Raw genomic sequence first — 19791 nt, forward strand, 5'->3', positions numbered from 1 at the left:
CTTTGCGTATAAAGATACACCAAGAATAAAGAATATAACTACATTATTTGACCATCTTCGAGCACATCCAACTACTATTTATATTTAAGAGTAGACTTACATATAGAGACGATCTGCTGATTCAAAGAATACGAGTTTGTCAAATCGAATAAAAAAATGCTGAAGAACTCCTACTCGACAAGTAATTGACTAAGTCTATGTGTAAGACAGAGATTGAGATTGTTGATCAGTAGCTAATATATTTTAAATTTGGGATTGACTTTTTTTTCCATAAGAGTGATATCTGATGTGACATTATAGATGCTCAAATAAATAAAAAAAGATAATAGCTTAGTCTTTGAATTACCTCTTAATTTGAGTTTGTTTGATCCATTAAAATAAAAAATATATATATTAATGAACTTATTCACGCGAACATTAAAGAACTGAGCTGAACACATTTATGTATTCAACTTTTTTTATTTAATTATTTTTTATACATATTAAATGAAGATAAATAAATATTTAGTAGGTTAAACTATAATATTTTTATTTCGCCCCTCAAGTATTGTCTACTTTTTCAACATGATCCTTAGGATTTTAAACCTACTAAACCTGCCACTATTTATATTTGCCGTTGCCTTCTCCACTCCGCAGTCCTTATTTCAACCGCCTCTGCTCAGTGCATTCCTTTCATCGAGTAGATTGTTGAGATTTTCAATCAATCATGGACTCACACTGGAATCTCGGCCACGAATTCGCTGCATGGGAGGCGGCCGGAGTGCCGCCGGAGTACTCTGGAGACCCGAAACCTATCCACCTCTATCCTATATCCAATTCCAAGAGAAGGTGAGCTTATTCATAAGTGTAGTAATTGCTCTCTGGTTCGGACTGACAGGAGCTCCGATTTCTAGCCGCCGGGCTGCCCAGAAGAAGGTGGTGTCGGTCCCCGTGGGCGACGCAGAGGGAGTCCGTGCCGGCGAGGCGTTCCCGCCCTCGGACTCGTGGTCTTGGAGGAAGTACGGACAGAAGCCCATCAAAGGTTCCCCCTTTCCCAGGTGCGCGTCAGTTTGAAGAAATCGAGGCTTGTTTTGTTGTGCCTGATTGGATTTAGGGGCGGGCGATGCAGAGGCTACTACCGGTGCAGTAGCTGGAAGGGTTGCCCGGCGCGGAAGCATGTGGAGCGCGACCGGCTCGATCCTGGCGTGCTCCTCGTCACCTACTCTTTCGACCACAATCACCCCTGGACTAATCCTACGGCCGGCCGCAGCCGCCTCCACCACAAGCAAAAGCCTCAGGCAGCGGATCCCCATCCTCCGCCGCTGAAGGGGGAGGAGGAAGATCCCGGGACACTACCGGTGGCCGATGCCGAAGACGGGTTCCGGTGGTTCTCCGACATGGCCTCCCCTTCCTCCACCTCCGCCGGCTCTGATGAACTCCTCTTCGGTTCCATCCTCTTCGACGGGATCGAAACAGCGGCGGAAGGGGAGGCTGATGAGAGGACGGAGGCGGCTGGGGAGGAAGGGGAGGACGCGATGTTCGCGGAGCTGGAAGATCTGCCGGAGTACTCGCTGGTGCTCCGCAGGGGACAGGCGGCGCCGTCGTGGATCAGACCAACCGGTTAAATATTGGCCGTTGATTGCGGCCAGGCAATTTCTTAGCGGCGTGTGATTGGCTTAAGTTATCTGGGTTTCTGACGTATGCACAATTCCCCCTCCCTTTGTTACTTTTTTTTAATTTGACTTGACTTGTCCTATTTTCGTGGATACTTCGCGAATTTGAAAAATAATTTTAAAAACACTGTTAAATTAGTGGTGTATTTATTTGGTTACCAGTGTTTATATATCCAGGGCATGAGAAGTTTTTAAAATTTAAAAAGTTGAATAGGAAGTCTTAAATCATTAGTTTAACAGCTGTAGTAAAATTATAAATTTATTTTTTAATTTCGAATTTAATATAATATACATGAAGTTATGGAATTCATGTTATGAATTGGATTATAAAAAAAATTCATTAAGAGAAGCCAATGAACTTTCATATTATTGATATGGTATATTGGGATCTTGTAAACTTCTCATTTATAATTCTAATAATTGAAGATGCCCTTTAGTTGTACTTCAATCAACCTCAATGAGATCCAAAACTCAATTTAGTTGGGAAAGCAAAAAATAAAATTAAAGAAACTTTCCCATCATTTATTCCATTATAATTTTCAAATTGAAGAGAAATACAATCTAAATAATTTTATACCAAAATCGTTTAATCTTAAAGTCGGACGAAAAATAACATAAAATTATATCATACTATAAGAATAATGCATGTAATATTTTTAACTCACAAAATTATATCATGCATCCGAAAAATGAAACAGGAACTTTTTTTATTTATAAAATTATGTCACAATAACGAACAGCAATGCCAAGAGACATTGTTCGAACAATGACCCTGGAGTCTTCTTCTACCTTACTTTCATGCCTAGTTTTTTTTTGGTCGTTATACCAAAACTTTGGCATGGCACGAGGTGAGGGAAAGCCATAGGAAAGGGGAAGGGTGTCTGCAAACCATCGGCGTGGGAGCCATTGGAAAACACCTACATGGTGTGTGGGAGGTATTCGAATACCAACCTACTTAGGTGAGAGTCATTTTTAAAGAATGCTAAGTTTAATCTTATTGTCTTTTGTTATCCTTTGATTTTGAACCTCATGAAAAAAAATAGTAGATTAATATTAAAGATAAAATAGCATTCATAAATCACACATTTAAAATTTTCTATTTGAATTATTTTTTTTATTTTGGACGAATGTTTCTTTATTTTGAATGTCAGAGAATTTGGATAAGTATTGCATAATTTGACGGTGATTAATTCGACTGATCGAATTTTCTATTAAAAATAGAATAAATTAAATTGATAAAATATCGATCAACTTATCAAACACTGAATTAATTAATTAAACTAATTTTTATAATTATAGCTAAAAATTTATCATGAATCATAATAATACTTAAACCGAATTCATTATAGTCAATTTTTTACTGGTTCATTTTTTTTATTTCCGCTTATTCGATTTAACCGATTAAAAAAAATTTTAAATCGAATATAAACGAAATTAATAAAATAAATCAAATAAATTGACTTTTTTTAAAAAAAAATCTTTAAACCAATTATAAATATTTCAACCTTCTTCAATAGTTTTTAAAAAAAAACATATTAAGATAGATTTTATATAATTTTCTTACTCATATTTTCTTAATAATCCTTTTATTTTATTATAAGAATGCAGTTAATACAAAACGGATTGATCATCTCCCAAATCTAATCAAGTTCTAAAACTTTAATCTTATTATCTCATATTTTATTATGGTAGATTAATCATGAACTAAATCACACATGTAAATTTTTCTATCTAAATTCTTTTTTTGGAGGAATGTTTCTTATTTGAAAGTGTAAGAATTCGATAAGTTGTGTATAGTTCACTTATCAATTAATTATCAATAATTTATCAGTTATTTTTAATTATATCAATCCTTAAAAATTTCTTGGGTGGCAAAATAACTGGTTTCTTTTGATGTATAATTCATACATAACCGCTGGGGAGTATGTTTGCATAGAAGTTTTTTACCATTCATTTTGATTGCAATGATTCAATCTCACTTAAATTTATTGCTCAAAAGTTGGCTAAACTAGTCAAGTTTTCTATTTCATTGAACATAATATTCTATTTCGAAAGGTTCACTAATCTTTTTTCTTTGCTTTTTGTGGGATGAGAATATATATATAAGGTTGAGTATTTGATTAAAACTAAACTAAATTGAATAGAATTAACCATAATCGAACAAATCAATTTTTTAGAATTCATCGAACTAATCAAATTTTCTAATAAAAATTAAATAAACTGAATTAATAAAATATCGATCAATTCGATAAAAAATGAATTAATTAAATTAATCAATTTTTTTAATTATGGCTAAAAATTTATGTGCATTGGTTAAACCAAATTCATTATAATTATTTTTTTTTTGTTATTTAAGTTTATTTAGTTAAAAATTTTTTCAGTTCGTTTGTTATTTAAATTTATTCAGTTAATTTTTTTGTTATTTAAGTTTATTCAGTTTAAACGAATAAAAAAATTAAAAACTAAACTTGAACTGAATTAACAGAATAAGATAATAAATCATTAAAAAAAAACATTCCTTCAACTACACAAGATTATAAAAATTCTTCAACTTTCTTTTATTTTAACAAAAGACTTTACGTAATTCTCTCACACATTTACCACAGTAGTTTCTCCTTAATAATCCTTTTATTTTATTATCGAAATGCAGTTAATACGAAATAGATTGGATCATTCCCCAAAAAAAAAAAAATCTATAAAGTTCTAAGGGTGAGAGTTTTAATTTTATTGTCTCCTATTTTCTTATGGTTATGTATAGTTCCCTTATTCACTAAACAAGTTAATGTTTCTATTGCATTGAACGTAATATTCTTGACTGCAGTCTTGACAAATTTAGTTCCAGAAATGTACACACGATATTATTTAAACCAGAATAGATACTGACTTCAATTTTGCATGATATGCTCATCACTTACTTTTTTTTTCCTTTCTCATTATCTGCTTAAATTTTAAAAATTTATTTTTTCATCTCATCTATTCTCAGTTTCTTCAGACTATATATAATAGAGAAATGAGAGGCGACTCCACTATTAGATGTCCTCTTACTTCAAAAAGAATTCGGAAATTATCTTTAATAACATGGAACTGTATCAACTCTATAATGCACATCATAGCATAATAGGAGCACGGTAAGTGAGCATCTAAGTAATGACTTGAATATAGTAAAAAATTTTATTCAATGATCCCTAAGTTTATAAGTGAAAAAAATATTAAAAATTTTAATATACCGTATCTACCATATATATATCATTTATATCGAAAATTTTAATATAGTAAAAAAATATAATCGAACTTTTCAATATTGGTAATATGAAAGTCACTATTTTTCAATATCTTGGTATATATCGAAAACCTAATAAATTCTATTTTGAAAATGCGCTGATTTTGATAAATCACCACTACAACTTGGGTAATTGAATTAATTAATATTTTATCAAAATGATTTGTTAAGCTTTCCTTAGAAATCTTGATCAATTCAATTAATTTAAAATTTTGATACGAAAGTAAGCATTTATAGCATACTAAAAATTTAGTATATTAAAATTTTAATATATCAAATTTTTAATATAATATTAATATAATTTGATTGATATTGAAAATTTCATTACACTATAAAATATCATATATCCTACCGATCAATTCTAAATATATTTAAGAGAGTGTTTAATTTTCACGCATGACATTCAACAAGTCATCCTGAAGATTTGGTTAACAGAATTAACCTACAGGGAAGGGAAATGAATAATTAATGCGTGACAGTGACAAACATAAACTTATTCCGATGTCAATTAATCACAGCTGTATACCTAAAAATTCATATATCTAAGAATGAATTTTGTATTAGTCAACTATTATAACACCACATAATTAATAATTTCCAGTTCAGGAGGACAGATCGAATTGGCCAAGTCTGTCATGCGATTAAGTTCTGTGTAAAGCATATTACCATCTCATTTTTTTCATATATTTCATCTAATTTTAAATTTGTATTGAATGATTTTTTTTTCATTATTTATAAAATTATTAAATTAATTTACCGATAATAATATCTAATTTGTAGATATTAAAAATTTGAGAGTCATGATGAAAGACCTGGCCACTAACATGGTGTTAGAAAGTGTGTTGTTGACGGTGAGATAGAGGTAGTCGGTCCATGAAAGTGACACAAGACCATACTCGAGCATCTCATATAGGACTTCAATCCATAACTATTTAGCTTAGACAGACATAACTTGTCAGGGTACGTTAGTGTGAAGGACACATCAATCCTATCGTGACAGCCACAGTCGAGAGCGGTCATGTCAACGACTATGTCTCGGGGGAGAGGACCTGACTACGTTAGGGAGTGGCCGTGACCGCGAGTGAAGACTTGCGCGTGAGACAATGGGAGTAAGGTTATGTACATAGAGAAAAAATAAAGAACTGAGATAATATATTTTCTTAGAAATTCTCTAACTCATTTTAAATTAGTTAAATTATTTTAACTAAATTAAATTTAGTTCGAACATAACTTAGTCAAATCAAATCTAAATTAATTTAGATCTAGAACAACACACTCCTTATATTTGTCTCTACCAATTTTAATTTAACACTTTCACTCCATGTTATGTTCGTACCTAATTCAATTTGTATAGATAATAATAATTAATAAAAAAAAGGTTGGATCATAACTCTTAATAGTTCACACATTGTCGGTCTCTACGAAGAATAAGAAGAAGAAGTTAGAGCGTAAAAATTTGCGCGTGAGATAGTGAGAGTGAAGCTATGGTAGAAAAGATAAAACGGAAAAAGAGGAGAATATATTATCTTAAAAATTTCCTAACTCTTTTAATTTATCAAACCGATTTAATCTCATTAAATTTAGTTCGTCATAACTTTGTCAAATTAAATACAAATTCAATTTTATTTAAACCACCATACTCTTTATTTTCATACCTACTCAATGAATTTTGTTTGATCACAATCCAATTTTAAATCAACATATTCATTTCATGTTAATGATTAAATTAATTAATTAAGTACCGTATTGGATTAATAGTTAAGAATAAAATAATTAAGGAAAAATTTAAAAACTAATTTTAACGAAGGATATTTGATTAGAATTCAATACCATATAATTTAATCATTATTTATTAAATCAAATTCCTAATAATTTCAACGTAGATAGAGCCACGTACAGTCAACGTCACGCATTCTTATCACTGACATTTAATGGTCCAATCTGCCAAGTTCAAATCATTAATTCTCTTTGCATTTGGAAGCATTGAGCATGTATTTTGACTATAAGAATGTATCAAGATCCAAAGTTTGGCTTCTTCTTCCCTATGGCATGACTAAAAATTCAATCCTCTATCAACCCTATAGAGACACCATCCCTTTGATATCAAAACTTTTAAGTGGCTCGAACCTAATAGATCCAAGTTAGTTTCTTCAATTTCTAATGTTTCTAGATTCTGAATTAGGACAACTTGGAACTAAAGTCCATTCATTATAATCTAATATATATAGCAACCTTATCTTAATATAATTACTTTCTGAACGTTCAAACAAAAGAATGTCCAGCAACGATCGATGTCATGTCTTTGGCCATGGTCAAATGCTAACTTATCATAAGAATGATATGTAATGTGGGGTGACTCGATAGGTGCCCGATTGATTAGTGATGGAGAACCAATTTTGAATTAATATTATAATAATATCCAAGCCAATTATAATTCAGTTTGGCTGCAGGGAAAACGACAAATAAAATTAAGATAGAGATAAGCATCACGCAGATACATTGCACCTAAAACACTTCCCCAAGATGTGGCCCCGGATTATCACTAGTGGCTGTTTTGCAGAAATAAAATAACTCATAAATCTTGGTCGACATGCTTCTCCTTTTTATTTAAATTTGAAGAAAATAAGTTAGACTTTGTTTTTTTGTTTTTTTTGGTTGTTTTTGGCGTCTTGTGTAGGTTCTTTGGACACTTCATGAAAATCTCTAGAGTTCTTGCTCTGGTTTCTTAATCCCCTTGTTCCATGCTTTTTGAATTTTCACTTGAATCATTGGAAATGGAGCAGATGGTAATTGACCTAATTCATTACTTTATATAGATTCTCATCTGATGGTAAAGTGACAAAAGATGAAATCATTCGTCCTAACACTTTCATCGCATCCGACATCAGGTCATCACGAGGATGATAAATCATAACAATCGAACGGACAAATAGTGGATAAGATGAGGTACATAGGATCAAAGGATTTACATTTCGACAGTCCCATGATTCAATCTTACATTCTCAAATGACAAATGAATCACTACTTATCAATTCGGATCATCCGCGGGGTCTCATCTGATGGTAATGTGATCAATCTGTGGATGGCAGCAGATTTAAATCCACGGCTAATTAAGATTAGCGGATGTCGGCTGTCATTAGATAGATATCATGGTATCTACCACTTGTTACTCATTAATCACATTTGGCCACTTACCCAATCTACCCACCACCGTCACTGCTGTTCCCGTTCAAAGTGTGTGTGAACCCGATGGCACACCCAATAACGTACTCGCCGGGTCTCGAGCATCGAGTTGAAAAAAAACGTGCTTGGGATTCATTTAAATACCCGCCTTCGCTCACTCGGTCTCTTCACAAAGCAGCCATGTACGACGAAGTCGCAAATCTCCCCATCTTCTCCGGCGATTATGGCATCGCCGGAGCAAGAGAGCAGGAGATCTTTGAGAATTCGGCGTCGCTGATGCTCTCCGGTGGCTGCTTGGGTTGGGAAACGTCCGTCATCGTGTCAGCCTTGGCACATGTGGTGTCGGGGGAGTCCACGTCGTCGTCTCCCTCGTCTTCTTCTTCGCCTTCGTCGTCTTGTGTGTCCTCCTCTTATTCCTTCAAGTCGTCTGGCGACGAGGCTGGGGAGAAGAGGGCTAGAGAGGAGCTTCCGCCGGAATTGGGAGTGAAGTATTACCGAACTTGTTTTGGCGATGCCGGAAGCGACCAAGCTCCGCCAGCATGGGTGGAAGAGGATGGGACGGCGACAACCACCGGGAGGAAGTACCGAGGCGTACGGCGGCGGCCGTGGGGAAAATGGGCGGCGGAGATCCGCGACCCGCACAAGGCCGCCAGAGTGTGGTTGGGGACCTTCGCGACGGCAGAGGACGCGGCGCGGGCCTATGACGCGGCCGCCATCCGATTCAGGGGAAGCCGAGCGAAGGTCAACTTCCCGGAGAACGTCCGTCTTCCCCAGCTTCCGCCTTCCCCGGCGGCTCAATTCCCTGTTTCCGCCTCTGCTCCGACGACGCCGTTAGGTGATAACTCAGAGCATTCGAGGCCTCTACTGCAGGAAGGTCGTGAATACTGCCCGAGCCAACGGATTCAAGCGGCAAACATCTTCGACAGTTTGGAAATGGCGACGACGGTAGAAGATGGCTATATAGCTTCTCCTTTCTTGCCTACCTTCTCTGTTTCAGAGCCGTCGTTAAAATATCCTGTGTTCATGAGTATGGTTTCGAAATAGCGAAGCTCGCTCGCTCGCCTATCTCTTTAGCTGAAAACCGCCGCAGGAAAAGCTGTAGTCTTTATCCGTTACTGTTAATAATATCGGAATGGGACATTTTGTCAAGTTAAAAAAACTTGTTGAGTTTGATGATTCTCTACAAAGATTCGTCACTCGAGAGGTACTCTTAATCAGAGTTGCAGAAATTACAAGATAAGTGGCCTTACAAGATCTTTGTCTGAAACAACTTTTGTCAGCGTGTTGGACAAACCATTGAATAGGATATGGACCACAAATGATTTCAGAATCAGACGTATAAACAATGACAATTAAACTGGAAATCATGAAAACAAACTAAATAGATCATTGGTAGCTATCTGATTGGCTAGCTAGTCCCAATCGTGTGTTTGTAGAGAGAACTTTCTCATTCACACCGTGCAAGGAGATAAGCATGTTCAACAAAGCACTTGTATATGCGCGTACAGACTTTAAGAAAGTTTAGGTGATTATCGCAGATCTGAATTAGTTCCACAAATTCCAATGTACGATCAGTATGAACCAACATTCAAGAAGGAAGATTTCATAACGACGCTACTTTACAGTCACCTAACAAATTCAAAGATCGAAAGACAATAGTAGACGCCAGTAGAGAAGGGTTAGAAGACATAAACCCTAATTAGATCTGACAAGCGATCGACGCAATCAAGCCCTCTCCCCACGGATCCTGCGCGCGAGTTGAATGTCCTTGGGCATTATGGTCACCCGCTTGGCGTGGATGGCGCAGAGATTGGTATCCTCGAACAGCCCCACCAGGTATGCCTCCGCCGCCTCCTGGAGCGCCGCCACGGCAGAGCTCTGGAACCGAAGGTCCGTCTTGAAGTCCTGGGCGATCTCGCGGACGAGCCGCTGGAACGGGAGCTTGCGGATCAGCAGCTCCGTGCTCTTTTGGTACTTGCGGATCTCCCGCAGCGCCACCGTACCGGGGCGAAAGCGGTGGGGCTTCTTCACGCCGCCGGTGGCAGGCGCGGATTTGCGAGCCGCCTTGGTCGCCAGCTGCTTCCGGGGCGCCTTCCCGCCGGTGGATTTCCTCGCTGTCTGCTTCGTCCGGGCCATCGCGACTCGAAATCGAGGATGTCGGAAGAAGGAAAAGATTAGGGTTCGAGACCTGGGATCTTGAATGTTGATTGAGGAAGAAACGCAATGCGGAGCTCTTTTATAGGTAGATCTGTGGCAGGGAAACCAAACAATGGCGGGCTCTAATTTTGCGATCCCTCCTCTAGAGTTTCTTTTAGAGCGTCGGATGTGGATACACGAACGGTGGAAATCTATTCAAGGGCGGGCACGCGGATCGCTATCCGTGGCCAAACCGTGGAGCTTTGACTGTTGCTCTCTTTACCGTCCGATTTGACGCGATCAAATCACCGCTTTTAAGTGTCTTTTTGGAACAATGAGTTAAAAAGAAATATCTTATAAGAATTTTTAATTGGAGGAGAAGATTATTTAACTTGTGAGATTTGTACTAATTTGATAATTAAGAATTTTTAAAAAGAGAAAGATTGATGAAGGGGATAATATTATTCATATACCATCCGATATGAAAAAGATGTGGATAGACCGTTGATGATGTGATATGTAGATTGACTGACTCTAAGAACTCCTAAAAAGATAAGGAAATCATCAGTAAGTAGGTCAGGAAACTCCCTGGCACAGCTACTCCAACAATCAAGTCTGAACAATTATGGTGGCGTAAAGCAAACAGTAACAAAGAGGAAGAGATGTGTAGGTGTGCGTGTGTATAACTGTACCAATGGAAAATAACTCATTTTTATAATGTCTCTCACAATCTCTATATTAATGAGACATTATCCTACAATAAATCAAGCTATCACATCGTTTTGTTTATATTGCATCCATCAATCACATTGGTATATATATATATATATATATATATATATATATATATAATCCTTTAACAAATCTGCATGTTATATTAATAACAATATCTCGACTTTTAAGCGGAGAGGTCTCTTGTGTTGGTAGCTAATAGATGGGCTTCTCATGGAGCTCGTTTTTGTATATAGCATAACTGAGCCGTAGCGATATCCTCAAAGGAAACAGTCTTATGGGCAACCTATTAAGTCAAAATTGACATTCTTAGGGTCCGTCCGATTGGCAAGGTCGATCAAAAGAGTGGGAACAAAGAACTGAGCAAATCATGTCAAACCCAGGAATGAAACCCATAGAGAACCTCATCGATCGACAGGGCCGATTAGGAGTGAGGGGAGTTGAGTCTCAAGTTAGTCCGACCTAGGTAGGGAGTAAAGTATTAGGATATTGAGAGATTGTCCGATCTGCATGGTCGATCGGGAAAGTGGGAATAAAGCCCCAACGAATCTGATCCAAACGAGGAATGGGGCATTGGGGCACTAGGATAGTATCCAATCAGCATGGTCGATCAGGATAATGGGAACAAAGACCCAAGAAAATCCGATTTAAACCGGGAGTAGGGTCCACAGAGATCCTACCCGATCAGCAAGGCTGATCAGGAAAGAGGGGAGCTAAATCCCAAGCGAGCCCAATCTGCACCAGGTGTGGGATTCATAAAGAACCTATTTGATCGACAGGGCCAATCGGGAGTGTAGGGTGCTACTAGGCTAGCTATTCGACTTTCTAACCCTCCATTGACTTTAACCATTACCTGTGCAAGCACATTGACCCGCTTTTCTTTAGAGATGACCCTTTCTCTATTTGTCATACCAAGATATATAAATTGTCTAAACAAACAATTCTTAAAAAAAAAGAGCAAAATAAAATGAATTGATAATTTATCGATCAACAAATGATTATCAAAGATAAGACTAAAGGAAGTCATGTTGCTGGATCAGGTCATGTTAGTTGAATCAATTTTGTCTTTTAATTCCCATGAGTAATTCAGAATTAAAAAATCAAAAAAATATCTATTTTCATGTTGATCTGGACCACCTTCCTCTCTTTTAGGTATGTCCCGAGCCTCACAAAGATAAGGGCACTTGGTGGGAGATCAAGATCTATGAGCAACATTCGAAAGAAATCGAGCTTGTTGATGATGATAATGCATTGCCTTATTAATTTCTTCTGAGAGTCGTTGGCAAGTTCATGTAGAATAACCATATATATGATAAAAAGCATAGAAAGACCTTGCCCTTGGTGGTGGAGATCTAGGCTTGGGTAGTGACGACATAGGTGTCAGGTTCTCCTCTAATAGGTTCTCCTCTAATGCTTGGACACCCATTTTCCCTCCCGACCTTTTGGGAGCATGATTGAAGAAGGATGTGCTACTCAACTTTGAGGAGGAAGTCGGGGAGCATGTTTCTCTTGACAAAGAAAAGGTCCCCAAGCATCAATTTCGCTCTTTTTGTCGTGCTAAGCTTCCTCTACATAAATATATTTTTCCGCTCTCCCAAGTAGGTCATCATAGATAATTTACCGAAGGTTTTATCACCAGCGATGTGAAAAGATCTCCTTCTACCAACCCTTGAGAAAAGATGCTAATTAATGTTAGTGCAATTAGCACCAATGGTCAAACTTAAATTTTAATAAATGATAAATTGATTAAAATTAAATGTTATGTTATCTAATCTCTTTACCGAGTGTACAATACTTGACGGGTTTGGAGGACTTGATACAAAACTAAAATCCAGCTAGATCTGTTGAACATAATAGTTGATGGGAAGTTCAGATAGGTCAAAGTGTGACCTGATAATTGGCAGAAAGTCCAACTAAGTATGTGGGACCTAACAGTTGGTCAAAGTCCAATTGAGTTTGCGGACCTAACTATAGATTCAATCGACCTAGGATTGATCTTGTACGATCATAATTTTGATGTGTATGTCAAAAAGTTAAAGTTAGGCTTTTATATTGGTTTGATATGTGTGCTTGAGTCATGCAGGACTTGGTGAAACACACATGAGGAGCTTGATGCGGTTAAGCTTGGGAAGTCATCCTAGGGCTCATGTCCTTGAGATGGTGAAGGATGATGTGGAAGGCATCCGAGGGACCGTCGAATGAGGAGCAATGGAGTAGAGCCAAGTAAAGCGGACTTCAAGGCAACGCGAAGGATGCATAGAGAGGAGTCGCGGGCTCGATTGCATCTCAGGGACGAAGGCCGCGAGGAAGAGGGCTTCAAGGGTAACTCCGGAGAGAATGAGTATGAGTGTGTAATTGGGACCAGTCGACTGGTGGAAGTTGTAGTCAACTGGTCCAGTCGATTGAGCAGTCACGACCAATCGACTGGTAAGTGGTTGTTGGCATAATCTTTGATTCTGCAAAAGTAGCTGTTAGCTATCAACGACAACACCAGTCGACTGATGGAAGTGTCAGTCGACTGGTGCACAAGAAATGAGTTATCTTTTGATCAATTATTTCCACTCTATGTTAGGAACCTTTGATGGATGGAAGAGGTTACTGATTTTTGCTAAAATACTCTTAAGTAATTCCCTCAAGCTTCCAAGCTAATTCTCTTTCTCCTAAACCTAAGTCTTATCTTATAAAAGAGAAAGAGAGTTTTGTGAGAGGTTTGCTCCACCGAGAAGAAGAAAGCATTAGCCGAAGATTGCTGGAGACTAATCCATCGACGAATTGAGAGATTGTCCACCTCAAGGACAAGCCGTGGAGTAGGAGCAAACAATCTCTGAACCACGTTACATAATTTTGTTAGTGTTTGCTTTCTCTCTTACTTAGTTTTTATTGTTATTATTCCGCTATGCACTAACATTGTAGGAAGGCAAATGATTTGGGGTGACCAAGTTATTCAACTCCCTTATAGCCGTCCACCGATCTCTAACACTAACAACTAACAGAATGACCTGGTGGGTCAAAGGAGAGTTAAGCGATTCTGCATGATAAGTGAGATAAGTCAATGGAGGAGAGTGATCCTGTGAAGACGAGTCACAGTTAATTACTTTAGGCATTGTTCTAGTTTAGATCTAAGTTTAGAAGTCTAAGCTCATACCAAGACTAGATTCTGGTCTGGAGGACATGATATGATTAATAATACTTATAAATTGTGCTAACTCTATATTGCAAGTTCTATTATTTTTCTGTGCACTAATATGTTTCTGTAGTAGTTAGAAGCAAAAGAAACCTTAGATATTGTTCACCCTAGGCACCTTGGTTGAATTGGAGGTACCTTGGAGTAGCTGGTCGAAACCTCTACGCTGGAGGCGTAGAGGTGCCTTAGTGGTAAGGAGGCATCTCAGTGCAAAAGGCTTGGAGGTGCCTCCCAAGATGGATAAGGATTGCGATCGCGAAGGATAAAGCCACGGCGAATCGAGGTGCCTTCAATAGGAAGGAGGCGGCTTTGCACAGATAAGAGTCACTATTTTGGCGAGGATCAGATTGACCCGAGGTGCCTCCAACGAAAGGAGGCGCCTTGGATCTTCCATAAAAGACAATGTCAAGCTGTAGCCAATGTAATAACTTTTCTATATGCTACAACACTCATTCTGTTGCTCTGCTACTCCTCTAAGACGTTGCTTCGCCCAACACCCGAGCTCGATATGATGATCTACAAACTTTTGGGTAACATATTTATTGTTAATTCTTTAATTACTGCTTAGAGAAAGTGTAAAGTTGTTACACTTTCTCCGATCTTGTATATTCGATTTGCTCTTTCGGCAGTTTTTCGAAAGTGAGATATTGTGAATTGCTCATCGATACGGTCTGAGAGATCGTGGATCTTGGAGTAAGAGTCATCAAAGGCTCTGAATCAAGTAATTGACTTATGTTCTTGTCTTTCAATTACTCGCAATTTATTTCCGCTGCATTCTTTTGATTTACAAAAAGTTTTAGAGAAACACAATCGAAATACCTAATTTAATCCAGTAATGTTTCTCGACTCCTTTATTTCAAGGTGAAAAGACTTAATGTGGTCTTATGGTATCTTTTGCTACTAGTGAAGTGATACAAGAACATGGTGTTGAACTTCTTAAAAGACTGTATAAAATTTGGAGATAGTCAACTATACCACCGTTGAAGTGCCCTTGCTAAAGTTGTTAGAAAACTCTATATTTCACTCTGTGAGGGTATTGATGTAGAAGGCAACATTCTTGAAACAACCCAAATGATCATCTAGGTTTGCAAAGCCTATGCACTCGCTGATCTGAAAATGGGCAGAATCAACTCAAAATTCTTCATTTGGGATTTCTTGAGAGAAAGGAGTAGGTGCAAAATAATCATTCTCTCTCTTAGTGTGACAATACTCCCCTCCACAAGGTAATGAGGGGGAGACGTTGTCAATTCACAAGACTAATCTTCTTAAGGAGCCAACTGTTGGTCCCATGTGGTCGGCAGGAGTGGATGAATTGCCTTGTAGTTATAATTTAACACTTCTATTACTTTTCAGCTTAGCAATAAACACACATTATCTACTTCAAAAATAATAACATAAAAGGAAGTAAGTAAGAGATAGATAGAATTTTACTTGGTTTGCAACTAAGGAGGTTGCTAATCCAAGGCAATGGAACCTTCTATGATTCTCCTTTCGTCGTAGGTGAAGAAGCCTCTTACAAGTGTTGAAAGCATACAAATTAAAAATAGAGTTTGTAATTGAAGTACAGAGTGTGTTGTCTTTAAACTAAGTGAATCAAGGCTCTATTTATAGTGCTCTAATCAAGTTTATCCGTTGCTGATGTGGCGGACTGTCCGGCGCCTTCTACAGTCACTGGCTTCTTCTTCGATCGCTTGAGTGATGCTTCGACCTTCCAGAGTTGAACTCACCCGAACTCAACTCCAGTCTTCTCCTCAAGTAGTTTTTCGCTCTAGCTTCTCGTCCCTCGGAGGCACTGCACATTCTTCTCGCTCCATCGGTGTACTCTTCTGCAGCTTCTCATCCCTCAGATGCACTGAGCCCGTCGATTCTATTCTCGTGTCATCTTTATCGTCTGTCACATCTTCCACTTGACTTCTTGTGTGTTCTTAAGTCCTTGCACACTCAAACGCAAGACATCAAATACACAAAGTCTATCTTGACTTGGTTGATAACATCAAAATCACTACGGAGTACTTACACCAATATCCTCTTGACCATAATCATAGGAGGAGGACAATTGGTGTAGACTATTGTCGCAAGTACTCTTGAACTGAAACCACCATGAGCATCACCCCTTCTAGTGTGGGAACTTGATTCCTTCCTCCCAATGTTGATCCTCCCTAGCTTCCATGTTTTTCTCCTATCTCTACACCTCAACTCAGATTTCTCACAGACAATGCCAAAATGATTCGTCCTGAGATCAAAAGATGAGTCAACTCATGTTAGATCATTTTTTATTAACTTGCATTGGGTTAACTGTTGCTAGATCTTCCTCTTCTAATGGGTCGACCCTCAACAGATCAGGTTTGTGCTTAACGGATAGAGGTTGGTTGGATAGAATCTTGATAGACTAGCTGTTAGGATTGGTGGACTAATTAAAAGGGTGAATGACTTGCAAATCAAATTAGCTTCTCTTGCTTCTAACTTAGAAAGCATACACACATTAATTAATCAAAATAAATAACATAAAAAAAAATAGAAACTCAATATTTACTTTATTACAACCTGGGTGGTTGTTAATTCAAAGTAATTCAAAGTATTAAAAGAAACTCCTTCTATAACAATCGGAGGCAGAGAAGCTCCTTACAGCAGTTGAGCATACTAGTAGTTTAAAATGAATTAGAAATGAAGAACATGTCACAACTAATTTTAGGGCCTTATTTATACCCTTCTAAGTGGCCATTTGACTAACGAGGTCATTCAGGATGACTCCAGTGATCTAGGGCGTCTCTATGTGGATAAAACTTTATTCGCGTCATAACTTTCATTTTACTAATCTGGCTTGATTGAGGCGTCTGGATCCTTTCCAAGCGCTTGAATCCATTCGAGGCGCCTTGGGTCATCCAGGTCGCCTCGAGTCCATAATGGGTCTTTAAACGACTATCCCTTTTAAGACACTTCAAGTCAACCGAGACACCTCAGGTTTTCAGGGCACCTGGAAACATTCCAAGCAACTGGATCCTTTCCAGGTGCTTGGATCCATTCGAGGCGTCTCAGGTTATCCAAGGCGCCTCGAGTCCATAATGGGTCTTTAAATGACCATCCCCATTGAGACACTTAAAGTCAATCGAGATGCCTAAACTCTTTAGAGCATCTGGAAACATTCCAAATGCCTAGAATGGTTAACATCAGTCGTTGACCATTCTTCGTTCCGCTCGTTTGGGTGATGCTCCGACTGTCCGAAGTTGAGCTCACACGAACCTAACTCTGACTTTCTCCTCGAGTAAGATGCCTCCGAGCTTCTTGTCCTTCGAATGTACCGCTTGCATCATTCTCGTTCCTTCGGTGTACTCTTCTGCAGTCCATCGTCCTTCGGATGCACCAAACTCGTCAACTTACTCTCTGTGCCATCTTTCGCACTCGTTGCATCTTCCACTTGATTTCTTGTATTCTTAACTCCCTATAAATACAAACACAAGGCATCACATACACATGGCTTAATTTAATTCGATTGATCAACATCAAAACTAACTCAGTGTGCTTACATAGCTCCTCTCCACCTCGTTAGAAAGCCCAACAAGAAGTCAGAAGGGGGAAAAATACATCTTGACGTCACCCTTCCAACACTTAAGTCAGAGTTAGAAAAGACATTTTGCTCTTCAGTAATTGCACCCCCTCTTTTTTTGGCGCCTTTATTCCATGTGATTGTATTATTCCAGCACGCATAACTATCATGGCTTTCCTACATTTGTAACCAGCTTCATTTTTTTCCCGATGTTTATAACCGTCGCTCATTATTGTTGACAAGATAACCTTAGGAATCCTTTACCTGATGTCCTTTCGTAATTGACGCACCTTCTGTCTTGATTCACTTTAATTCAATCGGGTTAATCTACAAGTGAGATCTTCTAAGACTCAACTCCGACCTTGCTAACATAGCAAAGTTTTTCTAAGTACTTCCAAATTCCCCATAAGCACTGCCTAACTCTTAATAAGCGTTGTCGAGCTCCCTAGAATCACTATCAAGCTCTTTCGATCAAGGTCAACATAACTTTATTTGACCCAAACCTCCGGGTGCATTTGTGTCTCCTAAGTGGTTCAGACCCATATTGCCCAAGTCAACTGAGTCAAGAAAGTACAAAGCCACGTAGATGAAGAAAACTACAATGAAAATCTTTTTCACCCCATAACAGAGATTGACACTTGAGAAAATTTTAATTTATTCATGACATAAAGTTTTGGCCATGCGTAATTTCATTGTTTGTGTTTAGTTATTCTCATTAATTATTATGAATTCATTGTACTATTTTACTTTGTGTATCTTCATATGCATTTGTATATTCAAAAGGACAAAAAAAAATTAAAAGAAACTTCAATGATTCCGAGTTCACAAGAAAAAAAAGTTAATTGTATATATTTTAGCAAATATTATTTCTATTTGTCTAACCTCCACCTTGGCAGTTGACCCCGTACCAGGTGGGCCTCCCTATATCGCCGCATCAGAGAATATCTCATATGATGATATAATTGATGACTTTGCTTCAAAAAATACAAGAAGAGTATATTTTAAATAATATTGATTATTGAATAAGTTATTTTGAGAAATAATGTAACATATTCTCTAATATATATTTTTTTCAATTATATATTTTGGTTTACTTTTATTATGATATTTAATTAATTTTTGTAATATATATTTGATTTTTCAAGTTAATGCATGAGGAAGGACCCAAATGACCAAATCTATAGTTTTGCCCTGGGTATAGTTTTTCTCAGCACTGCCCTTACAAAAAGCGTTAGCCGTCGGGCCAGGGAAGGGGTCGCAACATTGGCTTTTCAACGCTCATGTCAATAATCGATTTATGAATAGGAATGATGAAAATAATTGTAACAATGAGCGTGTAAAATTGTGTAGTGTCGCATACCTACACTTGTAGATGAAGACCCCTTTTTATAATGTCACTGTTATGCTTGTGCATGAATCTCAAAGTATTTTAAAAAAGGACAAGTCATAAAATGACTTTGACACCTTTTTTTAAATAGGTCCATAAATCTCTATGATTTGACAGACTGAAAGCTTTGAAAGTGTGATTTGCCTGCAAAATATCTTCTGTCCTCCATGGCACAAAATGCTAAAAAAGAAGACGAGATTTTTAGACCATGGGACCCACCATAGGCCCCCCTTGGCCCGACAATCGAGGCCTTGTTATAGTCTGGCTGACGACCACTACAAAAAAAGACACCCATATAGGGACGGTTTTTTTGACTTTAAAGAGCGGTTTTCAACCGCTCCTACACTTTTACCAGTGGTTTAAAAATCGTTCCTCTTATTGTTGTCCCTATATCCTATAGAAGTGATTTTTGTAACCGTTGGTAAAAATTAGAAAACCGCTCCTATTATACTTTATAGGTATGGTTTGAAACTGATCTTACACGTTGTACATATAACAACGATTTCAAATCACTTCTATAGCTATAAATATAGGAGTAGTTTAAATCGCTCTTAAACTCTTTAGGTGTTATAATGTTTTTAAATTACTTCTATATGTCATAGATATAAGAGTGATTTTGAAACGCTATTAATGCTAGACATTAAGGAGCAATTTTAAATCACTCCTAAATGCAGGTATAGGAGCACATCAAAA

General features: G+C 37.6%; 3 protein-coding genes across 3 annotated transcripts; 2 read left to right on the plus strand and 1 right to left on the minus strand.

Moving 5' to 3' along the window:
* Positions 1-618: 618 nt before the first annotated feature.
* Positions 619-1824, plus strand: LOC122003450 (probable WRKY transcription factor 65). Its single transcript, XM_042558552.1, has 3 exons — positions 619-828; positions 894-1037; positions 1109-1824. The coding sequence occupies exons 1-3, from the start codon at positions 707-709 to the stop codon at positions 1602-1604; spliced, it is 762 nt and encodes a 253-aa protein (XP_042414486.1). The 5' UTR covers positions 619-706; the 3' UTR covers positions 1605-1824.
* A 6342-nt stretch (positions 1825-8166) lies between these two features.
* On the plus strand, positions 8167-9182 carry LOC122004894 (ethylene-responsive transcription factor ERF110-like). Its single transcript, XM_042559731.1, has one exon. The coding sequence runs from the start codon at positions 8182-8184 to the stop codon at positions 9157-9159; it is 978 nt and encodes a 325-aa protein (XP_042415665.1). The 5' UTR covers positions 8167-8181; the 3' UTR covers positions 9160-9182.
* Positions 9183-9692: 510 nt separating this feature from the next.
* LOC122004895 (histone H3.2) lies at positions 9693-10339 on the minus strand. Its single transcript, XM_042559732.1, has one exon. It carries the CDS (start codon positions 10249-10251, stop codon positions 9841-9843), a length of 411 nt encoding a protein of 136 aa, XP_042415666.1. The 5' UTR covers positions 10252-10339; the 3' UTR covers positions 9693-9840.
* Between the last annotated feature and the right edge of the window lie 9452 nt (positions 10340-19791).

This window comes from Zingiber officinale, chromosome 7B (genome assembly GCF_018446385.1).
Source record: "Zingiber officinale cultivar Zhangliang chromosome 7B, Zo_v1.1, whole genome shotgun sequence".
Classification (NCBI taxonomy): Eukaryota; Viridiplantae; Streptophyta; class Magnoliopsida; order Zingiberales; family Zingiberaceae; genus Zingiber; species Zingiber officinale.